At 38.1% G+C, this 11,260-nt stretch overlaps 1 protein-coding gene across 1 annotated transcript; it reads left to right on the plus strand.

Moving 5' to 3' along the window:
* Window positions 1-1,473: 1,473 nt before the first annotated feature.
* On the plus strand, window positions 1,474-10,537 carry tesca (tescalcin a). The gene is made up of 8 exons (XM_027163042.2): window positions 1,474-1,631; window positions 4,087-4,156; window positions 6,229-6,309; window positions 7,129-7,268; window positions 7,581-7,642; window positions 8,055-8,159; window positions 9,447-9,494; window positions 9,587-10,537. Exons 1-8 carry the CDS (start codon window positions 1,568-1,570, stop codon window positions 9,662-9,664), a joined length of 648 nt encoding a protein of 215 aa, XP_027018843.1. The 5' UTR covers window positions 1,474-1,567; the 3' UTR covers window positions 9,665-10,537.
* Window positions 10,538-11,260: the final 723 nt, after the last annotated feature.

Raw genomic sequence — 11,260 nt, forward strand, 5'->3', positions numbered from 1 at the left:
TATTATTCTAATAAACTTCTTTTCCTCCGTGAAGACCAGCCTTCTTGAAACGACCCAGCAGTTGGATGCGTACCTGGGGTGCCCAGGAGACACAGTAGAGGTACTGAAGTCCAGCCCAGCTGTGTGCCAGCTATCACTTAAGCTTAATATGGCACTCCCTGCCTCAGCAGTCTGTGAAAGACTGTTCAGTGTTGCAGGGCTGATCTTCAGGCCAAGAAGAGAATGCATTGGCTCAAAGAACTTTGAGAATCAGCTGCTTTTGTGGATGAACAAAGCCTATTATTAACTCTTTGTCGCATGTTGATTACGCTGTTGTTGTTTAAGTCCAATGTGTTTGTTTCAATAAAGGTTATTGATGACATGCCTCTGAAGTTTGACGTTTTGCACCATTACAATACTTATAGCCAACTAGTCATATCTTCCGCTCCATGAAACACAGCTCAGTAGTACACATATATGGTTCTTTAATGTATTTGCATTGTACTAAAATTTCAATGGGCATATACAGTATGCGGCTGAAACAGGTAGCTTAGTACATCCCAAATTTTACAACATTATCATATTAATATAACATTATAGTCATTATGGCCTTTAGAAATGTTTTTTGAGGAGGTGGGGTAGTGCACAATAGGCCCTTGTGGCACAGCCTAAGTGTTTGTCCTTAATGCCATTTTTTTACTTGCATTACTTTTATACATTTAAAACCAGTACTTTTACACTTTTACATGAGTAAAAAGCTCGAGTTGATACTTCAACTTTTACAGAAGTATTTTAAAACCCTAGTATCTATACTTCTACCTGAGTAATGAATGTGAATACTTTTGACACCACTGGATACTACTTCTACTACTACTACTACTGATACTGATATTAACACTAACGATAATAATAATTATTAGTATATGCAATTATTAAAAATCTTTTTAATATCTTATAAATTAATAATGTTAATATAACTTATTATTATTATTATTATTATTATTATTATTTGTAGTAGTAGTGGTATTTTTTAATAAATGCAGCAACAGCAATACTACTACTATTAATAATAATAATAATTTATCAACATATGCAATTAATAATAATACATTTAATATTAAAATAAAAGAATTTTAATATAACTATTTATTATTAGTAGTATTTTTTAATAAATGCAACGACAAAAACAACAGAATACTACTACTACTATTAATAATAATAATAATAATAATAATAATAATAATAATAATAATAATAATAATAATAATAATAATAATAATAACTGCTAAAACAATGATAAGGTATTTGATATTTATTATTTAATAACTTTTTTTTTTACTTTTTGGAGAAAAACAAGTTAGCTTCAACATGATAAATAAACGTGGAAGTAGAACAAGTTTCGGTCTTGTTTCCTCTTTCTTCCTCTCAATAAATCTCATTGTTTATCTGCAGAATGTCGCTCACTCCTCCTGGGCATGAAGCACGCTGTAGGGTGAGGCAGTTACCGTACAGCACTGTATAGAGGCGCAGCAGGGTTTGAAGCTGGAGCACTTGTTCTCAGCCCTGCAAGTGCACTGACCTGCTCAACATGGGCTCTTCACAGTCTGAACTGCGCCAACACCAGCTCCAGGATCTCTCGGATAAAACAGGCTGTAAGTACACCAGCACTGTCCCTCTCTGTCTCTCACCCTTTTCCTGCTATTCTTTTGTTTTATTTATGTATTTTACCCACTTTAATAAACATTCTGTGTCTTTGTTTTAGCTACATATCTACCGATGCGTCAGTTTCAGCGTAAAAAGTCTATAAACGTGTTAAAAAAAAAAAAAAAAAAACGTCTTAATAAGACTCTAGTGTTGGTTTGGTGACACTTTTTTTTTTCTTTTGGTCATATTGTTCCTATGTAAAAAATAAATAAATAAATAAATAAATAACCTCTTCCTATTATTTAGAGGTCATATTGAAGTGACACCCAGATTTATTTATATGACTTCTGATATGTCAGAATCACGTGATCATGTGACACGTCAAACATTAACACCAGCCATGACTTTATTGTGTTTTAGGAAGAGCTTCATTGGAAAATTGCACAGGTGTAAGAGCACTATAGTACTGACAATAACACTGAATCTGATTTCATACAGTTTTAGATTCTTAAAGCAATGATTTTAATACAATATCAAATACCTGTAGAGTTTGGGAAAAGTTTCGCAAAAAATGTTTCTATCTTCAAACTAAATGTTGATATCAAACCGGTTCTTGCTCTCCTGAGATGCTCCGAGTGTTTGTTCGTGTAAAAAGCTGCAACAGTTTGCAGGTGTTTATCCTCGATCCCTAAAATTCCGTATAATTAAAAGGAAAAACCCAAAGTCTTATACAGAAAGCCATCAGAGTCCTGACTCATTGTACATCAGATTAAAAAGTTTAAAATGCAACGATTTGCTATTTAAAAATAATACGATTGAATATGTAACTATACCATTGAATTTGCTGAGATACGATTCAGTTCATTCTGTTCTGATCAATTTGTTCAGAATCTGTGGCTGACTTTGTCCTGGCTCAGGCTGCCATTAAGTCTCTTTAATCACGATGCTATAGAAAACGGAGCTACACCCAAGTCACCGGCTGCTTGATAGATTAGTTGCACATCTAACCCGAGCTCAAGATCGTACCTGAGACCCTAGAGCTGAGAGGCAGTAGCAACACCACCACCACCGACACCATTAACACCACCAACAACAGCATCGCCACCACTAACAGCACCACCACCAACACCACCACTACCAAGACCACTACCAACACCACCACTAAAACCAGCAACACCACTACCAACACCACCACCACCAACACCACCACTGACACCAGCAATACCACTACCACCACCACCAACACCATGAACACCACCACTACCAACACCACCACCGCTATGGAGTAACAGAAATTATGATATGAAATCTGGTGGTACTGTATATGTTATAGTACAAAGCAACAATATGAAATGGTTGTTGATTCACAGCAATTAAAAATTCAAATCAAACAAGTCAAAACTCATCAGATAAACAGGTTTGTCTGGAAAACAATAAACCACTAAAACGTCTTTGTCTGCCAGACGTGCATCATCAGCTTTAAGCCCTGGCATCATGGCTAATCTGCTCTTGTCTCATTTTGGTTACTCAAATAACAAAAGCTGTTATTGGAGATGAAGTCCGAGCTCACGTGTGTTACGACCGCCTACAGGTTGTGTAGTGTGTAGCCAATAAACACGGGCCGCGGTGACGTGTTAATTGCAATGTAAGTACCTGGTATTTTATAAGCACACAGTCTAAAGCAAACACTACTTACCTGAGCAATAGTTTCCATGTATGTGTAGAATTTTTATCTGTAAAAAAGAAAGCATGAACGAGTATGAACAGGAAACAAAGTGCACTTATTAGGCCCCCTAATTCCTGAGAGTTTACAGTCAAAATATTTTTTAATGATCGTTCATCATATAAAAACAGATTGTCACAGAAATGACCTGCAGGATTTATGTAGTTTCATGCAGGAACGTTTGTATGTATGTTCATTTATATATACAGTATTATTGCAGAGGTTTTGTTCAGGATACATATAAATCCATACGTATACGGTGCTTTGCAAAAGTATTCAGACCCCTGACCAATTCTCTTATATTATTCCATTCTAAATGGTTTGCTGAACATTTATTCTGATGGATAATTTTATTTTTAAGTTACATTTTTTTGGAGTTGGAGTTATTGGAAGCTGACATTGTGTTTTTGTTGGGAAATATTTTAAGGAAAATAATAAAAAAAAAATCTTTCATCTGTGTAATCTGCCAGCTTCCATGTCACAGGGGCTGAATACTTACGCAAGCAAGATATTTAATTTTTTAAATTTTTTCTAAACCTTTCAGCATACCATTTATAATTTAATAATATGAGAGAATTTGTGTGTTCTGAATACCTTTGCACTATATATATATATATATAGATAGATAGATAGATATATAGATATATATATATATAAAGTAAACAGGACAACTTAAAAACAACTTTAAAGCAAACACTTAATACACTTAATACACACGTCTGCTTTTCTTGTCCATCCAGTTTCTCCGGATCAGATTGCAAACCTGCACAAACGGTTTAAGAACCTGTCCAACAACAGCGACACCTTAAGGTACTTCTCACTAAAAATTAATTAAAAAGTATAAATCTTAAAATCCTTCATGATAGTAAGGTAGATGAGAGGTAGGTGTGAGGTAGATGAGAGGTACAGTAGCTACAAGGTACGAGAGGTAGGTATGCGGTACATGAGAGGTAGTCTTAAGGGAAATGAGACTGGGGTGTAAAGTAGACGAGAGGTAGGTTGGAGGTAGATGAGAGATAGGTGTAAGGTGGATGAGAGGTAGGTGTGAGGTGATCAAATCAAATCAAATTTTAGTTGTCACATACACATACATACAGGGTACGGCATGCAGTGACATGCTTTTTACATCTGTCTGGTATATAGCATAAAAAAAGGAATGCAGTTTAGGATGGATAAATAAATAAATAAATAAATAAATAAATAAATAAATCAACCAACCAACCAACCAACCAAAAGTATAAACTATATAAAAAAAACTATATAACACATGAAAATATAAGTGGAAAAATAATGTATATACATGTACATAAATATACATATGCAGAAATGTGTATTGTAGATGAAAGATGGTAGATGAAAGAGAGGTGTTAAGTAGATGAGAGGTAGGTTTGAGGTAGATGAGAGGTAGGTGTGAGGTAAAGGAGAGGTGGTTGTGAGGTAGGTGTGAGGTAAATGAGGTGGTTGTGAGGTAGGTGTGAGGTAGAATTTAGATTTGTTGTGTTTTATTTGTTTCTTTAGATGAGAGATTGGTTTGATTTCTGTTTGATGTTATATTATAGATTTGTTTTGATGTATTTTTTCTTTCTCTTCTATATTTTTTTTCTTCTATTCTCATTTTTTTTGATTTAGTTTGTTCTTGGTTTTTTTTTTTCCGTGTGTTAGTTACCTTCTCTTTTTTTTTTCTTTCATTCTGTTATTTTCTTCTTTCTCTTCTCTTTTTTTTTCTTTCTTTTTTCTTTCTCTTCGCTCTTTTTTTTTTTCTCTCTCTTTTTTTTTATTTCTTTTTTCTTTTTTTTTTCTTATGTTCTCTTTTTTTCTTTCTTTTCTCTTTTTTTTTCTTTCTCTTCTCTTTCTCTTCTCTTTCTTTTTTCTTATCTTCTCTTTTTTTTTTCTTTCTCTTCTCTTTTTTTTTCTTTTTACCCCATTCTCCTCTTCTCTTTCTTTTTTCTTTTTTTTTTCTTTTCTTCTCTTTTTTTTTTCTTTCTCGTTCTTTTTTTTTTTTTCTTCTCTTCTCTTTTTTTTTTCTTTCTCCTTCTCTTTTTTTTTTCTTTCTCATGAGAGGTGGTTGTGAGGTAGATGAGAGTTAGGTGTGAGGTAGATGAGAGGTGGTTGTGAGGTAGATGAGAGGTAGATGAGAGGTGGTTGTAAGGTAGATGAGAGTTAGGTGTGAGGTAGGTGTGAGGTGGTTGTGAGGTAGGTGTGAGGTAGATGAGAAGTAGGTGTGAGGTAGATGAGAGGTGGTTGTGAGTTAGGTGTGAGGTAGATGAGAGTTAGGTGTGAGGTAGATGAGAGTTAGGTGTGAGGTAGATGAGAGGTGGTTGTGAGGTAGATGAGAGGTGGTTGTGAGGTAGATGAGAGGTAGATGAGAGTTAGGTGTGAGGTAGATGAGAGTTAGGTGTGAGGTAGATGAGAGTTAGGTGTGAGGTAGATGAGAGGTAGATGAGAGGTGGTTGTGAGGTAGGTGTGAGGTAGATGAGAGTTAGGTGTGAGGTAGATGAGAGGTGGTTGTGAGGTAGGTGTGAGGTAGATGAGAAGTAGGTGTGAGGTAGATGAGAGGTGGTTGTGAGGTAGGTGTGAGGTAGATGAGAAGTAGGTGTGAGGTAGATGAGAGGTGGTTGTGAGGTAGGTGTGAGGTAGATGAGAGGTAGGTGTAAGAAATATGAGTGGTAGGTAGCATGAGGTAGGCGTGAGGTAGACAAGCCTCTAGATGTCCATTTCACCCCAGTGCTGACAACAGAGAACATATTCTGTAACATACATTATTTTTAAACACGACCCACAATGCCCCATCCCTGGCTACAGCTCCTGGTGGAGGCTGAAAATAAAGCCCATCTGCCAGAAATGAAGCTTTGAGTTTGTTTTCTTATCTTTCTGAAATTCAGCCGAGATGACCTGGAGAACATCAGCGATTTGACCTTTAACCCCATTCGAAGCCAGCTCATCAATGCCTTCTTCGACAAAAGGTACTTTATAAATCATTAAAAATAAATAAATAATTAAACCTTGAGTTTCATTGAGGGACTTTTTCATCAGTTAGATCTCTATCAAAGATTTCTATAGAGACACTAAACTACGAAACACGTGGAAACTAAAGACACTGAAAAAGGAGGGATGGCCTTCAAACACCTAGAAACAAGGGAACAGCTGGAAATGAGAAAACAGCTGGATACAAGGGTACAGATTTAAATGATGGAACAGCTGGAAAAAAAAGGGTACAGCTGGAAACGAAATACTCTGGAAACAAGGCTACAGATGGAAACGAAAGAACAGCTGGAAAAAAAGGGTACAGCTTGAAACGATAGAACAGCTGGAAACTAAAGACTCTGGAAACAAGGCTACAGATGGAAGTGATGGAACAGCTAGAAAAAAAAGGGTACAGCATGAAATGAAAGAACAGCTGGAAAAAAGGGTACAGCTTGAAACGAAAGAACAGCTGGAAACTAAAGACTCTGGAAACAAGGTTACAGATGGAAAGAAGGAACAGCTGGAAAGTCTAGACACTGGAGACAATGTAAAACCTGGGAAGTAAGGACACTAAAAAGTAGGTAACAGCTGGAAACTAGCGATCCTATAAAAACTAAGCAAGAAACTGTTTACACTGGTGTGGGTCTGGCATCGATATCACGTTATTAGGAGAGAGGAGTGAGCTGGACTTCTGTCCTCCTGTTTCCTTTATGCAGAAACATCGCTGTTGTTAGACTTACACACACACACACACACACACATACTTTATACATCACTATTACTGCTGATGCTGTAAGCTCTCTCTGATGTTGGTGCAGGAATTTCAGGCAGGACGAGGTGGGCACTGTGGAGGAGATCGGCTTCGAGGAGTTCCTCACCGTCATGTCACACTTCAGGCCACTCAAACATAACCTGACGCAGGAGGACAAAGAGAAGATTAGAATAGAGAAACTGCGCTGTAAGCATAGACACACACACACACACACATACACACATACACACACATACACACACACACACATACACACACACATACACACACACACACACACACACACATGCACACACACACACACACACACACACACACACACACAAATACACACAGACACACATACATATACACACACACACACACACACACACACACACACACACACACACTCACATACACACACACTCACATACACACACACACACACATATATATATATATATATACATGATGGAGAATGAATATCATTTATTTTTCTTTTGCTTCTTTTTTCAGTTCTCTACAACATGCACGACAAAGACAACGACGGCTTCATCACTCTGGACGAATACAGACATGTAAGAAGAAGTTTGAATTTTGCTTTCGTTCCTCTTACTTTTTCTTCCTTATTTACAAAAATGAATGTTGAATGCAAAAGTAACTTTTCCTCCTTAAACATTAATGACCCGTGTATGCTAATAACTAACGCTTGGGACCCTGAACAGACCCTGACGTGCAGGAAATATTCACTCTCTTCTCTGTCGGGTCATCTTTCAACCTTTCTTTAAGCAAGACATGATGATATTATGCTAAGGAAAATAAATAAATAAAGATCTGTGCAAACTCTTCTCCAAATGTTGAGCGAATATCTTTAGCTGGTCTTGGGTTTGATGAGCTGCCTTCAGCTGAGTCACGAACCCGAGTGCACAAGCGAGCAGATAAACAGACCTTGTTGCTGAAATACTTGTGTTGTGTGTTAATGTTCTGCAGCTTGTAGAAGAGCTGCTGTCCAAAGCTGCTATAGAAGGAGAAACATCTAAAGCCATCGCAGACGCTGCGATGCTCGAGGTCGCGAGTGTCACCATGGGTCAGATGGTATAGTCTCTCTCTCTCTCTCTCTCTCTCTCTCTCTCTCTTCCTCCCCCTCCCCTTCTCTCTTAGTTGCGTCTATTTTTGTCCCACCAATTTTTGGGAAAACTTTGTTTAAAATCATTACTTACAGAATAAAACACTTGAAAATGTGGAGCTAACTTCTTGATAATTGATGTTCTATAGCATTTTTTTTGTTCTGTTCTCTGTACTGTTCACTTTACTGTTCTTTGTTCTCTGTACTGTTCACTTTACTGTTCTTTGTTCTCTGTACTGTTCTCTTTTCCTTTCTTTGTTCTCTGTACTGTTCTCTTTTCCTTTCTTTGTTCTCTGTACTGTTCTCTTTTCCTTTCTTTGTTCTCTGTACTGTACTCTTTTCCTTTCTTTGTTCTCTGTACTGTTCTCTTTTCCTTTCTTTGTTCTCTGTACTGTTCACTTTACTGTTCTTTGTTCTCTGTACTGTTCTCTTTTCCTTTCTTTGTTCTCTGTACTGTTCTCTTTTCCTTTCTTTGTTCTCTGTACTGTTCTCTGTACTGTTCTCTTTACTGTTCTTTGTACTGTTCACTTTTCCTTTTGTTCTCTGTACTGTTCTCTTTTCCTTTCTTTGTTCTCTGTACTGTTCTCTTTTCCTTTTGTTCTCTGTACTGTTCACTTTACTGTTCTTTGTTCTCTGTACTGTTCTCTTTTCCTTTCTTTGTTGTCTGTACTGTTCTCTTTTCCTTTCTTTGTTCTCTGTACTGTTCTCTTTTCCGTTCTTTGTTCTCTGTACTGTTCTCTTTTCCGTTCTTTGTTCTCTGTACTGTTCTCTTTTCCGTTCTTTGTTCTCTGTACTGTTCTCTGTTCTCTTTACCATTTTCTCTTATCTTTACTGTTCTTCGCTTTCATTACTGTTCTTTTTACTGTTCTTTGTTCTCTGTACCGGTCTTTATATTCTTCTTTGTTCAGTTCTCTGTACTGTTCATTTTACTGTTCCTTGTTCTCTGTACTGTTCTCTTTTCCTTTCTTTGTTCTCTGTACCATTTTCTCTTATCTTTACTGTTCTTCGTTTTCATTACTGTTCTGTGTACCGTTCTTTGGTCTCTGTACCGGTCTTTATACTCTTCTTTGTTTAGTTCTCTGTACTGTTCATTTTACTGTTCTTTGTTTTCTGTACCCGTCTTTAAACTCTTTCTTTGTTCTGTTCTCTTTACCTTTCTTTGTTCTCTGTACTGTCATCTGTTCTGCTCTCTGTACTGTCCCCCTAAGTATTAAATGTTCCATCTAAGTTCCCCCTATTATCTGTAACCCCTCTAGGCTCCTGATGAGGTTTATGAGGGAATCACATTTGAACATTTCCTTCAGGTATGTAAAAAAGAACTCTCCTCTGCTTGCACGTTCCTCCTGTAAACATCGGATCCTTGCCGTCTAACCGCACGTTACTTTTGACCTTTCAGATTCTGGAAGGTGTGGAGATCGAGTCCAAGATGCACATCCGCTTTTGGGACACGACAACGCTGAACTGTAGAAAGTAAAACATTTCCACACGAGATGAACCTCGTCGTCGTCGCCGCCGCCAAACCTCCGCATCACATTCTGACCTTTCTACTTCCTCTTCGAACGTCACCGAACCTTCCAGTGCTGCTCCGCAACCGACACCTGAACGGGTCGGACGAGATGAACGGCATTTCTTTGAACATACCTTTTATCTGACGCTTGAGACACTCATGCAGGTGTTGAGGGAAACGATAGAGCACGGCCGAAAGGAGAGACCGTTTGGGGCATAATATATTAATCCCTTTAGCCTTAGCTATTTCGGGTGCCTTTGAGTAGAGGTTAAATTCTGCACTAAAAGCGTATTAGCAATAGACACACACACACACACCGATAAGTATTTCAACATCACCTTGGTCCCGTTTTAAAGGTTAGACAAATATATTTTAAAATGTTTTTAGTTTAACAATTTCACATTCAAGACATCTTTTGCTTTTTGGTGTTTGTTTAGTTCGAGAGTTTGTTGACGCGTGATGGAAGCCGACCTCACTCCGACTCTGTGCTGTAAATATCTGAAACAGAGGAAATGTTCATGTTACCCTCTATACATCCCTCTATTCGTCTTTCCTTCGTCGTCATGTAACTCCCCATTACAGGTTGCATTATTTACTGCCCAGTGTCTTCTAAATGAGGATGAAGTTCACTTCTGAGTCTGGTTCCTTCTCAGGGAGTTTGTCCTCACCACCGTCGCCTCCGGCTTTCTCGTTATGGAAGGATGTTAGAGATAAAGATTCATTTCATTTTAAACATTACAATTTTTATTCTGTTTCTATACTTCTATAAAGCAGGGGGGGCACGGTAGCTTAGTGGTTAGCACGTTTGCCTCACACCTCCAGGGTTGGGGGTTCGATTCCCTCCTCCGCCTTGTGTTTGTGGAGTTTGCATGTTCTCCCCGTGCCTCGGGGGTTTCCTCCGGGTACTCCGGTTTCCTCCCCCGGTCCAAAGAAATGCATGGTAGGTTGATTGGCATCTTTGGGAAATTGTCCGTAGTGTGTGAGTGAATGAGAGTGTGTGTGAGTGTGATGGGTTGTCACTACGTCCAGGGTGTATCCTGCCTCGATGCCCGATGACGCCGGAGATAGGCACAGGCTCCCCGTGACCCGAGCTAGTTTGGATAAGCGGTAGAAAATGAATGAATGAATGAATGAATGAATGAACTTCTATAAAGCTGCTTTGAGAAAATATCAATTATTGAAAACGCTATACAAATAAGTTGGATTAAATACCCCGATGCTCCCACCCCCATGCTTCACCCTGCGTGTACGGTGTTCATCCAAATTCTATTTTTATTTCATTGTCTCTGAAAGTCTTCGATAGTGAATAGTAACCAAGCATCAAACTGAGACCGAGTACTACTTTTGTTTAGCAGCAGTATTTTTGTTTTTTTTAAGATAAGCTTCCTTTATTGCAGCAAGTCAAGCTAGCGAGAAAGATGGACGCGGAACGTCTGCGCCGAACGTGACTCCTAGCAACATTTCAAAAATATTAGCACACGGCGTAATGCTTTGTGAGATAAATGAATGAAACCAAACGAGGACACCGAGATTTTTCCTCACGAGCCACGTCACGTCACGGCT

The sequence above is a fragment of the Tachysurus fulvidraco genome, chromosome 9, assembly GCF_022655615.1.
Source record: "Tachysurus fulvidraco isolate hzauxx_2018 chromosome 9, HZAU_PFXX_2.0, whole genome shotgun sequence".
NCBI lineage: Eukaryota > Metazoa > Chordata > Actinopteri > Siluriformes > Bagridae > Tachysurus > Tachysurus fulvidraco.